This window comes from Cygnus olor, chromosome 6 (genome assembly GCF_009769625.2).
Source record: "Cygnus olor isolate bCygOlo1 chromosome 6, bCygOlo1.pri.v2, whole genome shotgun sequence".
Lineage (NCBI taxonomy): Eukaryota > Metazoa > Chordata > Aves > Anseriformes > Anatidae > Cygnus > Cygnus olor.
In genome coordinates, this window is record NC_049174.1 from 13,285,488 (window position 1) to 13,301,641 (window position 16,154).

At 33.9% G+C, this 16,154-nt stretch overlaps 1 protein-coding gene across 10 annotated transcripts in view; it reads right to left on the reverse strand.

Annotated features, from left to right (window-relative positions):
• Positions 1 to 16,154, reverse strand: part of ADAM23 (ADAM metallopeptidase domain 23) — a 74,598-nt gene that overhangs the window by 44,338 nt on the left and 14,106 nt on the right. For all 10 annotated transcript variants that reach the window (XM_040561389.1, XM_040561391.1, XM_040561385.1 and 7 more), the window contains exons 4-9: positions 9,863 to 9,926; positions 5,310 to 5,392; positions 4,553 to 4,616; positions 2,226 to 2,298; positions 1,641 to 1,714; positions 683 to 748 (exon numbers count right to left, since the gene is read on the reverse strand). In XM_040561389.1, the coding sequence (XP_040417323.1) occupies positions 683 to 748; positions 1,641 to 1,714; positions 2,226 to 2,298; positions 4,553 to 4,616; positions 5,310 to 5,392; positions 9,863 to 9,926 (424 nt within the window). The remainder of the gene's footprint in view (positions 1 to 682; positions 749 to 1,640; positions 1,715 to 2,225; positions 2,299 to 4,552; positions 4,617 to 5,309; positions 5,393 to 9,862; positions 9,927 to 16,154) is intronic.

Below are 16,154 nucleotides of genomic sequence, written 5' to 3' on the forward strand. Positions count from 1 at the left end.
TGTGGGATTCCCATGATGTGGAAACTGAACAAGAATCTCACCCTTACAAAACATATTACTCTCCAGTCACCTCTCTTCTGATTTTTATAGGGGTATCATATTGACACTTTGATAGCCTTACTTGGCATAATTAGCGAGAGCAATAAATTTAAATAACAAATGTCATCTGATCTCATTTTTTCCAGTTATCCCACTAGACAAAAGGGGGGAAAAAGTATGTATTTTTTTAAATATATGACAAACGGTTCCTGAATGAAAGAAACCACCTATCTTCTACTTCACAAATTGTGTTTATAAGCATGGAATAGCCATGAAGAACCATGAGACAGTTTTGTCTACAGGCTTTGCTACATTAAAATTTAAGTTAGTTAAACTAAAGTCAAAGTAACAAATTCTGACCTCTTTCTTTACCTCTTTGAAAACAGGATATAATTATGGGCATACTAAATTTTCTGTGTAATACCATGGTGTTTCAGACATTATTTAAAAACAAAAGTGCCATAGAAAATATTAAGTTACATTCAGCTTTATTAGTTATTATGGCCTGGACTAGATCTTACAGTATTATCATTAACAGCTGCTCATAAATGAGATCTTTGACCCAAAAGTATGTATAATGTACAGTGCTGTATATCACTCTACGAATAATAATCAAAAGAAATCACTGAATTGATATACTTACCATTTTATGGTCATTGACTATCATGAGCTCCAAATATTTCATTTCTTCAAAGATACCACGAGATGCCTGATGGATTAAAGAAATTCTCTGAGAAATCATGAAGATGCAGTGATTTTCAAAAATAAGTGCAGCTGCTGATATAACAGGGTTACTTAGAAATATTATGTAGGGTGTGCAAGCCTGTAAGAACTGGGTCAGACCTTTAACTACGGTAAATCATCATAGCTCCACTAACTTAGCAAGTTTTGATAATTGACACTGACTGAAAATCTGAGTCACAACATTAGGAATAAGTTTAGAATCTACTTTTCGGTTCAATGCAGAAGCTGCCACTGCTTCTCTGCTCTCTTATTTTCACAAAGGAGAAAAATCTCAACACTAGAAACTCTTAGTTTACTTTACTATTCATCACAGATTTAAGGAGAAAGTTAGTAAAAATAAATAGGCCCTTCAAAAAATATACCAAGATTGTATAAGACAGTGGAAAAATACCAATTAATTTTCTTAAATTCAATTATTCCCCAAGCTCTCACGCATACGGGGATCATAAGGACTATCAACTGGGTTCTCTCAATAACCCAGTCAAATGAGATGTCCTTATTTGGAGTTCTTCTTTGATCATACTATTTAACATGCCAAATAAAAATAAAGTCAGATACCTTCAAATAGCAATACCTCATCCAAAATTAATCTTTATAAAAAAGGAGACTCAAAACCTAAAACCACTTTCTAAACTCATTTTCACTACTGAACTTCTGAGTTTTGCTTTTAGAAGAATTGTATTGTTTTATTGGTAATTGCATTATATATCAATGTTAAGCTACCAAAATAATTAAATAAATAATAATAAAATAATTGTAATAATAAAATAAGGCCCCTCTTCACTCAAATCGGAAAATGAACGTTTTTGGCCATGTTTTTATAAATGGTCTTAACTCGGGGTCACATTTCTACTCACTGCTCTCTTTCTTCTCTTTCTCCTCAGCCACTGTAGTTCAGAGAGAAAGGGCCATTCAGAACTAGAATCAGTCTCTGTACAAATTAGAATTGAAGAATTTCATAGCATTATTTTAAACTAATGATATACAGTGTCTAAACCAAAAGTGGATTAAGATCACCAAAATTAGAATAACTTTGATACTGAAAAGTTCATTCTTTTAAAATATACGTTAAATATTTCATATAAAAACACAAGCCATTCAGAAATCTAGAGTTAGAATTAAAGCATGCAAGGGGAGGTAGAAAGATTGCAAATTTGGCTTAGGACATATGCTTTCTTTTGTTTTTTTGTCCTCAATAGCATTAATATCACTGATTAAATTAAGTGATTTGCAGAACGCTAAATACAGGTCTTTATGAATAAAAGCCTTTTAATCTGCTTTTGATTCCACTACAATAATTGTGAAATAATTTTAGTATTCATTTTTCAAGTTTTTCTAAATAATCAGCAATTTAAATAGACTCTACTAGCCTAATATTCAAATTGTTCAAGTTATACATACAATTATATCTAATATTGAAAAACTAATAAGCAAAAACATACCAAGGTTCCGCAACTGCTTGGAGGCTTGTGTTCCGTAAGTTCTCTGGATGATATGTGGCCTACTTTTACTTTCCTGGCAAGAAAAATATATGACATTTTCTTCTAATTAATAATTAGCAAGTGAAAAGTGAGGTATTTCTTTCAGTATTTATAATTTTTATTATTTTTTGCACGCAAACTTAGTACTGATTTGGCATAGCACTAATTTGAAAAAATGCTTGCAATCTTAAGTAAATCATGGAGCTACTCTGCTTCAGCCCATTCACTGTCCTGAAAAACTCAGATATCACAGCTGGTTTTGAGATTACTTGAAAAAAAAAAACTCCTTTAAAATCCTTGTGTTAGAGAATGTAAACCATTTACTTATATAAATCAAGTTAAAGAGTGTATATATATATATATATATATATATATATATATATTTAGATGAAATTTTCCTCTCCCAGAAGAAATGCAAGGATATGCTTACTATTTATGACAAAAATCTATCTTCCTAATTGCAGCAAAATGCAAGAAACTAATCAATACGGTATCTTTAAGAGGCTTTTTTCACCCTAATTGTTGAGTACACCAATAAAAAGAACACTTTTAATGCATGCTTTCTTTAGAAGTCTGACATGCCCCAAATTATCATATTTTGGTATCTGCTCTAGAAGATACCTGTCTTTTCTTCTGTAACACCTCTTCTGCAGAGGCTGCCAAAACAAGCAATTCTTTTCAAAGGGTAAGAGGCTACTGTTCTGTAATTTCTGTGAAAAATACACAATGAACAGAAGGAAAATACAGCACATTTTTGCCTTTTTTTCCCCCCCACTGGAAAAAGATGTTTTATGTAACACCTGCCACAGTTAAGGTTAATCAAGCTGACTAACCTACACGCTGAAGCCTGTGGCCTGAGATATTTATCTCACATAGTACAATCAAAGTATGAGCTACTGAAAACTCTGTAGCTGTATTATTTTGATCTTCAAAAGTTTTGAGAAAAATACTTATCTGTCCTCTTATCATTTAGAATTCTACCACTTGAATCCTCAACAAAATTGGCAGAAGGTATATCTCACTTCTATAATTTCTCCTCTGACTACTATACTTATATCATTGTATAAATAACTTTTCCATTAATTTACTGTATCTGTACTGTCAGTTTTCAACCTTACAACCTATGAATACGCGTTACATCAAAATGCATTACATGGCTTAATACATGGCATGTAATATGTTTTTTGAGGAGACTGAGAAACATCAGTCTTTTTAGATGTAACATTTTTTAGCATCTGTATTATTTCCTTTACAATCCAAGAGTTGACCATCCAAATGATACTGATTCCTCTGAATGTTGATTCCATTTCTTTGAAAGCTTCAGGAGTCAAAGATTTTGTAGATCTTTCTCTGGGCTACAAGTTCATCTTTGTAGTCGCTAAAACAAATCAGTTCTGCAGCGTTATGTTACTTATCATATACTGTAAGTACTAAAGCAAGGCAAATTTGAGAGATGTGATACAGCACCTAGAATAGACCCTATAGACTAAATATGATATGAACCTTAATGTCTCTATGTTGCAGAATCATTCTGCTGAAAATCAGTCAAACCTTTGAACCATTCAAAAGATAGAAACCTACCTGTTTTTATTATTGTCTGTGAAATGTAGTCAGTTCTATTAGCAGATAGTTTTAGGAACAGCTGTATTATATTTAACATTTGAAGTGAATATTTGAAAAAATAATTCTAGATAATATATTTGCATAAATAAAATTCCAAATTACATATAAATATATGAATATGTGACTATGCTGGATCAGAATAATTTAAGCTATACAGTGACTTAACACATATAAAGTCTAAGATACCCAGATATAATTATCTACTTCATTAAACTCTTTCTGGAAACACGGTAGATCAAGCAGCAGTCTGATTCAGCTTCAAATTTGGATCCAACTGCTTTAAGACAGATGACTTCCACAGATCCCTCCTATGAATTTATAAATCCTTTAGTTCAAGTACTAGAACAAATTAATAAACACTTTGACATTCCATAGCCATTTGCTATGGAATATATCTTACTACTCTACTTCCAATATCTAAATGATTAACAATGACTAAAAAAATAAAGATGAAAGAAAAGCAAAGAAAGATCTTAAGCAGCTCATGCTTGCACATTTCTTGCCTTAAGTAAATTCCAGTCAGGTATTTTACAATACTTTTGTTTTTCTTATGAATAGACAAGGCAGGTCACACGTTTACTGATTTATTCTAATACTTCTATTTACTATTTCTTGAGCACTCTCTTTTCCAAATTAAGTATAAAATCAGATCAAAATAAACTTACTGTACTGTGGGTCAAATCCATTGGTTCTATCATGTACAGGTAATTTCTATCTTCAAACATGCCACTAGGACATGGAGAAACAGAAGTGATAGTTAGGATTACATGGGAATTAACCTGACTCCAACATAAGATTTTTGACTAAATAAAACCAAACTTGGGGCCGAAAATATGATCAATATTAAATTCCATATACATACATTTCCACTCTATACAGCAAAAACTAGTATTTTTTTTTCAGAAATCAGGCACATTTTCATGAAATAACACTGCACGTAGTGGTGATGTAATGATAAAATACCAAAGAGTAAATATTTGACCTTGGAAAAAGGGAGTCCTAAGACTCATATTAGCATGCAGAATGAGGTGAGTAACAAATCCTAGTAAGGACTAATATCTTACATTTTTTCCTTGCATAATCTAATAAAAAGATCAATTATTCTGTAGGCTGATAGAATCATGCATGAATACTGAGCATACTGCTGAAGTACAATTCTTGTTTATCCCCCACCTTAATAAGGCATCTTGGTGAAATATTTATTGTTGCTTGCCATACTCAAAAGGTTTCATGAGACAGTATCAAAAGACTTTATTTAAAGACTAAAAAACGTGTTAGCAGTTTGGCATAGCTGGTACTGGTAAATCAAAACCTCAAAAATCTTTGGGCCTGGAGAATTTCAGTCCATCATGCATTAAGTGATAATATTCAAGAGCAGTAATTAGTTAATGGCCTTGTTTGAAAAATGAGAAATACACTTACTGAAGACCGTTACAAGTTGAAAGAGCAACTTTGGAATCCTTGACACCTCTGATATTTCCATGGTAGTAACAATGCTCTCCACCCTATTCATGTATTAAAAGAAAAAAAAAAGAAAATGGATAACCCACGGAAAATTACACTGATTTCCTGTCTGTTGCTTAAAACCTAGGAGAAAAAAGATCTAACATCTTGCATGAGATAAAATTTCAGAGAAAGCACTGATTGCTAATCTAAATTCCAATGACAAGTTGCTAGTAAGAGAAAATTGCTAACTGCTAGTAAGAGAAAAACTGTGCCTGGTAAAGACTAATTTAAATGTCTTCAAGCCATAACGTGACTTATTCTCTTGCACTTACAATGTTCTCACAGCATTCTCCATCTTTTTTTAAAAAACACATTTTTTTGCTGTAAATTGATTCCAAAGAAACATTATGTAATGCAGGTTATATCAGTATTGAGTTATTTCTTGATACCTTCCAGATCCGTTCAAATTACAAGTAACACAGTGTTCATCAATCAGCTGGCATGTGTTTGGCTTGGATTTAGATTCTACCAACTCAAGTTTTATTTTGATCTCCCTAAAAATTTGTTAATTAAAATTTTGTATCATTAGAATGTAGGTACCAGTATTACTGATGATGAATGAGCCAAAAGGTAAATACAGCTTATCAACACTAAAATATACAATTGCATTTTTACTCTGCAGATCAAAACGGCAATAAAGGTCAACTCTTGATTTTAACTACATAAAATTCAAAATTGATGCAAAATCTAATTATTCAAAAAAGGTAGGATTTTTGTGATTTTCTAACCAAATTAACAGTCATATTTTAGACAAGATCCTGGCTCTGAAAAAGTAATAACATTTAAATTACCTAAAAGCATGTTTAAATGTTAGAGACTTAAACAACAACAAAAAAACATTAGGCAAACTACATCTAAAACCTCAGTTCTGAAAGGCCTTAATTATTTGAAATAAGGGAGGAAGACCCTGATGAATGCTGCAGTGAAGAATTTGAACAGTCAATAGCTTCAGGGATTAGGCAGAACCGAATTTGTTCAGAAGTCCTATCAAATGGGTGTTCAATGAAACTGAATATAGTCTGCCACTTCTCCACAGGCAGATAAGGGAAGCCGCAATATGGGGGAACAGGACAAAACAAGAGGCCAAAATACCACAGGAAACATTTGATACATACTTAAAATCTTCAAGTTCTGATTCTCAAAAGCCTTGCTCAGATACCACAGGAACTCTAGTGAATGCTACATGCTTTCACCTGAAATCAAAGTGCAACTTTGCTGGATTGAGAATTGCTACCCAATTTCTCATCATAGAATGAGATACACTGACCACTCCTCTCCTAAAGCAATTAGCTCCTGACTAAGCTCTCCTTGAAGTGGGCAAAGAAGCAACCTAATCATTGAAGGGGACTTCAGGCATGCTCAGAACACATCTAAGAGAGTGACAAGTTTAAGATCCTCACCTAATAGAGTTGCAGTGGCTTATTAAGTATAGACCATTAAATGAAAATGCCCTTCTCAACACTTAACCCAAGTTTCTCATCTCTTAACAATTTCCCAGGTCACCTTGAGGAGAGTCGACTCTCATCTCCTCACTTTCCAGAAACGTGCTCTAGCTCCAAAGCTACCGGCTATTTTGTGTCAGAGTACCCTGTGTGAATCACACTGAGGCAGTCTCCTTTTGTAGAAAACAAAGATTCATGAAATCAGAAAGAGGAAGCACAATTTTATTCCCCAGAGGCTAGGAAGCTTCTAGGAAACATCTTAACAGCAGACTACAACAAATAAATGATTTAGATGGGAAATTCAGAAATAATTGTTTTGTCAAACCATCATCTACTCACATGCAAGAATTACTAGTGTTAAAATAACTTCATGAAGATCTTTTTTAATCTGTTTTTTGGGGACCTTCCACAGTTTTACAAGGCATTGTTTTTCTAAATGTTCTTTCTTCTATGTACTAGATTTGTATATTTAATTTTTCCATTTAATGCAGGTAGGGTTACACTGCACTATTAACAGTTTTGTATTATTTTGATTGTAAATAGCTAAGTACATATAAAAAAAATGAAGAACTCTGGCATATTTTAGGAATACATACTATAGGCAGCCACAAATCACATTATTAAATCCTTTATCTCTATTCTCATGCAGAAATTAATTCTATCCTTATTGCTGGACAGCAGAATTACTAATCCCTAAAATCACTGAGGAATAAAGTGTTTAAGACTGTTAAAGGCTTACAGAACTACTTATTCTGACTAAGGATAGAATAAACTAGCTTCATAGGAACAATTCAATCAAGTAAACAAGTGTATTTATTATCTATCAACAAAAAGCATCCAGAATAACATTAACAGACTGTTCAGGATATAAGCATTAAAAAAGAAACTACAACATTACTCTTGTTTTCTAAAGTGTATATGAAAGAAGAAGAATTAGTGAATTTAGAAGCTTTTAAATAACAGAAATTCTGGTGCTATATGTCATTGAAGTTTAAATAAGGAAAACTGAATGACACTGATTTACTTAATTTTTATAGCTTTAATGTCTATCAATGGTAACACCAGCTAAACTAAAGATAAAAAGCATTCTTAAAAAGTTTTATTAAAAACCTTTCATTACACTTCTCTTGCTCTCACACTGTTTGAAAATGTAGCATTCATCATCAAAATATTAATTCTGATATCATGTCATCTAAGTTCCAACAAGCATATTGAATCTATTGCTTCTGCAATTACTATAACTTGAGGAATTACCAAAACATGTAAATTTAACTATGCACAGCATTATTTCTACTTTGCAGCTTGTTTAATGAGTTATTCAGATTCTGAATGAAATTCCCTAATAGACTCTATTGTGCACAATTTAATCGAAGTATTACACAAAAAGCAATCACTATGTATTTACTTTTCCATCAGTGAAAGAATACATATAACATGCTTTTTAACAACTAAATTGTGATCATCTTTCTTGCACAAACAGCTTTTCAAACTTTTTAAGTTTGCTGTGCAATTGAGCAAATTACTGTTTGTTCTCTGGTGTTTTCACTCTTAGAAACAAATTAACCCCTTCTAGAAAACACATTATTTTTTGTCAAGATCTCACTTCTTTGCATCCATATCAGGAAACAATCTTTTATTTATTCAAGCCTAAAAAGGATTACAAGATACTGCAGCAGCTTAGGATGCAGTCCTTATTTGACCTCCTAAACTAATTGCATGTATAGTTTCTGAAGTTATAATGAAGCCTTTATGACATTAATGTGACCTCAGGAGCAATACTGTTGTTTCTAAATAAATTCAGAGAAGATCCCCTGGGAAGTCTGAATCAAGTTACTGCAGCATGCAAAGGCGGTACTTTGCTCAGTTTAAAGTTCCAGTATAATTTTCTAGTCAAATTCATGATTCAGCAACCGCAGTGCTCAATGCTAGTACTGCAGCTAACAATTGCATGAGCTTGTCCAAATTCCAGAGGGAACTGTTTTCTTGCACCACTTAGCTTTTTTGCCCATTCTGCGGAGTACTGAGTCTTAATGAAATGAAACCACCTTCTTAGTACGTTACATGAAACAATTTCTTATTTTCAGTAGAAGAATACAGAAAAGTATATGGCAATAATTATATTGCAATGTCCTTGTTTTATTTTGCCCTTATCTATGATGTAATTTTGGGATTCTCTAAAGCAAGGGCAAAATAATCAATGAGACATCTAGTATTTGAACAAACAAGTCCCATTCTGCTGAAGGCATAAATGCAACTATTCAAGTTTCATTCTAAATTGAGATGTATTTCGTATATAATAATAACACAACAAATAATCCAGCATTTATATCAGCTATGAAATAAGTCATTCCCTGAAAATGTATCTTATAATCTTCCCATGAACCTACAAGTCTTCATTTTGTTAATACAACAAAAAGATGATTCTGATTCCCCTAATGCTAAACTATCTTACATAACTTTATCTCTTTGTCTTTGGATCAATAGTTTATTGGCATTGAATTCAATTTTGGAGACAGTTTGACAAATTAAATTAATTGGATGTCAAGTAACATGCCGTTTTTGTAGTAACTCCAGAGGTTAAGGTTTCAGTTGGTTTTCCTTTTTTGTTTCCCAACTGTATAATTCTTGCAAAGAAAAGTCACTGCAAGTTGTTTGTTTGTACGTCTTAGATTTCCATTATCTCTTCCCCTTTCAGTTTCTGCTAAGGATACATAAATAATTAATGAAGACTACCCTACATTTTACAAGGCATAACTGTTCCGGCACTACCTGGATCATCTAAATTACTACCACCTATCACTGCCTACTTCCCATCCCCACCACACAGGTCTCCTTTGTTGTACAATTCTTGTGTTACTGAGATATCTTTACAAGATCAGATGAGTTTCCTCATGTGTCTGTAAAAAGGCTTCTGGTGTTTTAAGAAGTCTTGCAAATCTTTTTTTTTTTTTCCTTTTTTTTTTTTCTTTTTTAATTGGCATTGTTCCCTCAGAAAGACCATTCTGCCACATTTTAAGAGCACAATACCTTAGAAAACTTCGGTTTTCCATCTTCATAGTGAATCTCCACATAATTGGAAGATAACAAATCACTGTGAAAAAAAAAGGAAATAGCAAGATGAGAAAAATCTGAATAGTCTATACTGTTATGCAGATGTTTTAGTTAAAATCTTCAAACTATTTTTTCTTTCCTTGTAAATTAGTTAAAAAAATAAAAATCAGGCAGCTTGTGTCCAGCAAATAGTTTGATTACGCACTGGGAGTCAGAGTGTGTTTCAGAAGGAGGAATTTCATTCTGCAATCCAATCCTGTTTTAGCTTTGGAATAAGATTATCAGCCCTTTAAATATATATTTAAAAAAAAAAATCCAATGACTTCAGAACTTTTCTTGCTGCCAGTAATTGTTACTGACAAAACATGTGCTTAGTTCATTATTGTTTTCAAAAACATTTTATATTTGACCTAAAAATTACATACAATATATGCAAGAGTGGACAAATAAATACATGGTTGTCCTGAAGACCTCACTTTCACATCTGCAAAAAACCTTTTTTCAATTTTTTTCTTAAAAACAAAAACCATGTACTACCCCCTTTCTTCGTTTTACTTTTTCTTCTCAGATTCTTTTCTCATTCTTGCTTCTTCTATTCAAATCACACTGGCAAGACATTTCCGAAGCATAAAAAAAAATCCTTACACTGTAAATAACTTACAATTTTTTTTTTTGAAGATTATCTAACCTGTGAAAATCCATGGATCATTTCAAATGTCCCATTCACCTCTCACCCAGTTAAAATTAGGACTGCAGCACAGTAGCCTCAGGACAGCAAAACAACAAAACATGTTAACTGTGGCACCATCTTATATGCAAGATAAACATGCTACTTAATGTGGTCCAGATTTCTCAGCACTTTTCAGGCCTCTAAGAGCAGAGCCTGTACACTTACAAATAAAAAAAAAAATCATGAAAGGGTCTGCTAGTGACACAGACATGAAAAATACTGCTGCTATGAATAAAAAATATCATCATTATGGAAGCCTGGTCTGACAAAAAAGTTCTAATGGGAATTCATGACTAACAACAACTTATAATAATGGGTATCTCAAACTGAGATTAGGCTATTAGCAATCCTGATAAGACAGTAACTCAGGGACTACTGGCTCATAAAATTGTTTCTTCATGCTGCATTTATCAGGCATTATACTTATCAGAGAAGCTCCTTCAGAGGTCAGTTACTAGTGGTTCTCTTAAAAGCCCTTTTCGATGGCACTGAGACACCACAGTATGGGCACTCCGTGCCTGCAAACCCAACAGCAATAGCTATGAATAATAACTGAAGTCTCATCATTTGTCTTAACCTTCATTTTGATATCAGTATTTAACATACACATTTAAAGTGCTGATATAAAAATAAATTTAGCTGCATAAAATCATTTCTTACTTTCTCTATATGCATCATGGTAAGCTATACATTTTCTGCGAGAAAATGAAAACACTTCATAAATAGTGCAAGTCCACGACTTCAATACAAACATTCACAACATTTAATGTGGCAAGGTTTGAAGCTTCTAAAGAGGATTACATATACAAAGCATTTAAACTGAAGAGTGTTGATAATATCCTTTCTTCTTTGTCTTTTTCATGATTATTATACCATATATAAGGACTGCTTTCCTCAACTACTTAATAGGGTAGTTTGGACAAGGCTGGAAGTAACTGACACAAGTAGGAAAATGGAAAATTCTGATAAGGCTTAAGTTAAATAAAAAAAAATATTATGAGGATGTTTAAACCCTGGAACTACACTCAACTAGAAACAGCCTTGATCAACTGGATTCAGCTGGACTGGACACCCGCACTCCAACCTCAATTATTCTGTGTTTTTAACTGTTGTGCTTTGCTCAGTCTCATCACAGCCCACTGCAATCTCATACAGCAGATGAGGTTAACCTCATGAGGTGAGGTTGAACAGACACACAAGAATAAATTTGCTATTCTTTTAAGTCACATTCACATAGCTATACATGTTTTCCTCAGCTGAAAGTTGAAGCCTTAAAGCTAGTTTCTTAAACTTTGTCTGATAAGTTAGTACTACTTGAGAAGGCCAGTTACAAACCTTAAGATTACTAGCACTTTGCTTACTTAGACTCAGATTTTTACAGACACTTCTGCCTGAATCCACAGAGGCCATTTGGCTTCTTCAAACCAACACCAGGATCCAGTTTTATCTACCAGTTTCCAAATCAAGCACACAATCTCTCCCCTCGTTTTTATTCTCTTTTAGCAACCTTACATGAGTGATCTCAGAACTGCTTTCAGTGCTCTCCAGTACTTTTGGCATCTTTAAGAATTGCAGTGAGTGGATTCCCACTGGGTCTACTGACTCACAACTAACTGTAGTTTAATTAGAGGATTTGTCCCTTAGATTTGTCCCACTTTACATAGTGTAAGAGCTGCTCAGAAGTTCTTTTGTCTACCCTTTGCAGAATCTATGCAAACTTCAGCGCTCTTTTCCCAGATTTTGGTTAGGCTACTGTCTTAACTTAGTTGTTTCCTTCTCCATTCTTCAGCTTCTCACTACCTTCAACTGTAAAGGTAATAAACAGAGTTCTACATGGTAGGGTATCCAACATGACATGCTTATGGTGGAATATTCCTATCTATATCTTACATGCATAAAGCAAAGGTGCAGCAGACAGTGGCTTTTTCAGTAAACACTTCACTTTTGTCATCACTGACATTCCAACTCTACTGTCTTGTCGACCTGCTAGATACAAAGTATTATCAACAAAATTCTCTTTGCTGAGCAAATTCCCCCCAAAGAATGTTGGGGCCTGCTACTCACAATGTACTTCCCAAATGCCAAGGGGGGGATACTCTGAGAAGAGGGGAGAAAAAAAAATCCAGAATAACTTCCAAACATTTTTCCGAACATAAAAGACAGACACACAAAAGAACACTTTAATAAAGGCCTGGAATACTTCATTTAAAAGCTCATGTGCCCGAGGAATAAGATACAGAACTCATGCATAAAGTAGAGGTCTCCATGTAACAAAATAATTCTTCCTTATCATTGACAGAATACCTAAATTTACTTCTGAAAGGCAGCTCTGAATTTTAGAAAATATATATTGTGCCTAATCTACGCTGGATTGTGTTTTGTCACCTTTCACATCCACACTAGACTGTGTTTTGTCACCTGTCAGTTGATCCGTTTACATTTTGGTTCAGCAGAAATGCACTTAGTATAGCAAATTTGGTTTTCCAACATTATGAGCACTGGAAACCATATGAGCATTAACAAAATCAATTGTGTAAGTTGTGATCACATCAGACAAAAGCATATTTAGACTAGTACCATGTTAGTACATCTTAATAATAAGCACTTATATCAAATTACAATACAAAATTAGACATGGTGCTTGAATTCATAAAAAAAAAAGTTGTGCTTACCATGTCCTTTTCTAGAGTTCCCTCTGCCCTTCCTTGTTTGCCCTAAATAACTGTTTTTATTGAGCTGTTCTGCATCACTACCTCTTCTACCAGAGTTACGTTGCTTTAGACATAAGCAAAATAAGCAGCAAACAGAAACGCTATTCAGGTAGTTGCCTTCTTCAAAGGCACAGGCCAGCTGTTAAAGCAGCATAAGCTTGCTGAAGAGCTCATATCCACTTCCCTGGCACAACGTTTCACCGCTGCTGCTGCCAATAGCAGGAGAACTGCAGCGTGAGAAATAACTTACCTCAGCTGACATCTAACTATCCTGATGGAAAAAAAAATGATTGGGCTAGGTAAATGCCATGAAGTTACTTTTTAAAAATCTCATACACAAATAACTAATGTTAGTTTCCAGAAAGTACAGAGGAATTATCATTCTCACATACTTCTTAAATTTCCTTTATACTAACCTACTACCAATCAATGATTTTCTAAAGTATTGTGAAATGCTTCAAGCTCAGAAGCAGCACCTCATCAATCCAGTTTGGAAGCATCTTGTGAACTATGTAACAGAATACACATCAAATGTTTTTGACCATTTATTTGACAGATATAGGCACATAAATACGTGAAAAGAAACTTGGAGCTTTCTACAGCATTTGGTTACATCATCAAGATGCTGTCATCAAATGAACTGGCCATCTACAGCCTTGTTTCTGTTATCAGTTTCAATTATACCTACAAGCTTTGTTGAAAAAAAAACAAACACCACCTGTTCTTATGTGAATGTATTATTAACATAAGTTCCTAGTATCTATTTAAAATAAACTTTACTTGGCTGCTGCCTCTGACCGGACTATCTCCAAGGAATAATTATATTGGAAATATTATTTTTTTTTAAAAACGCAACAAGGATTCACTATTTTTTCTTACATCATCTTGAAGGAGGTGAAAAATCAAAATATGACACCATAGACTAGACATGTCTGCTTAAAAACAATTAAAAGTAACAACTGATGATTCAGGCATATAGGTCAATTTTCTTCATAATTATGGAATGAAAGAAAGTCCCCACTCTACTACTAACATCATAATGATTCTGTAACAGTAAATAGCACACATTTAAAAATCACTTCATGCACAGTCTAGCTCTATGTTCTGTGTGTGTTTTTGTTTAGCTTGCCCTTCAGGTAAAAAAAAAAAAAAAAACCTGACAAATTTGTTAAGCTGAAATTCCCTAGGTGGTATTTTAGGTGTTCAGTTTTGCTGTTTTGTTTTTTAAGTCCTCAAGTGGGGAAAGATCTCCTGAACATACTAACAGGAAAGCAGCATGTTCTGAATTCTTATAGAACAGTGCAGAAAATGCTACATACTATTTTTCTATATCAATCTGCCTCCACCAGTTAAAGAAACCCTGAATCTGTTCAAAGGAGTTCAGAAAACAATTTACGATCCTCTAGTTAGGTACTTCTAGAGACGCCTTCTCTCCAAAAACCTTCCAGCTCAGAATGGAGCATGCTATATTTTAATGGCTACCTCAATTAGCATTTTTAAAGTAGGAGCTTGAAGAATTCTTCAGAATATTAAGACCAGTATCTTGCTCAGTTTCTACCAGGATTTCCCTTTACCACAGCACCAAACATCATACCACTTTAAAAAGTGCTACTTGAAAGGATCTGAATAAATGAAATGCTAGACAACATTACAGAAGATATGAGGACTGTGTTATGGAAAATAGTTCAACGTAATTCACTATGACAGTCTTCCTAGAAGAGCAATTGACAAAATAAAGATTTTATTTAAACAACTGTTCAAGTTCATTCAATACTGCATTTTAATTGATCCCTTTCTTCCACAGCCAGCTGGGAATCAGGTAGTTTTGAATTATCAATATGAATTTTATTATCCTGTAACATAAAGCTGAGGGATGCCATCTTTGCCAGAATGATCTCGTTCAATGGTAATCGGATTTGCCAAAGCCTCCTTCAATTTAAAACAAGCTTTTTCTGCACACAATAGAAACTTGGGTTTCTTTTCCTCTTACTGAATTCACTAAACGATCTACATGCTCTGTTCCTTTGTGTCCAGTGAAAACAGTCTGATTTAAACCAACTCTTATTAAAAAGGAAAAATCCAACTGGATGCAATCACGAATTTTAAATTTATTTTAGTTCTACTACTAGAACTAGCAAAGTAAGTTTATTTATAGAGGTTGACTTGACTGCCTTCAGATTAGATAAATGACTATAGCAGAATCAGAGATTCCTTCTAGTACTCCAGCAAACTAAAAGTTTATTTTGGTTCCCTTAATCCATGCTCCCATATTGAACTACTTTGTGTAACTTTAGCTTTGTCTTTGAATCGAGTCAGGTAAGAGCCTGCGGTACAGGCTCTTAGGAGCTAGTGTGACAAACTTAACCAGATGTAGAGCATAGGCAGGCTTTACACTAGCTCCAAAGGCAAAGATTTCAGCCTGATTATAGCAGAATTGGAGATCCCAGTAATTCACTTCAGCATAGAGAGCTAGCTGACAAGTCAGGACCATCTCACAAAACAGTGAAAAATTTGCAAGGCTAGAAAGATAATTCTTCAGCATTGCCACACTACAGTGGTTACATGTAAGCAAGGAGTACAAGGACATAGCCTTCTTCCCCTAGAACACACCAAGACAGGCAAAAGCACGGTAAGTTGTTTGACAGCAAAAACACGTGTGTAGCGATTTTGGGGTGTATTTTCTCAGCATGCAGTGATCTGTGACACTAGGGTTTCCTAAACCAGAGTTAGTATCATTGTTTTTAATGGCTCTCAGTAGACATCTTCTCTGTCTTTGCAATCCTTTAAAACTCCTGTAAACTGTTTAATATGTCACATTAGTCTGTGA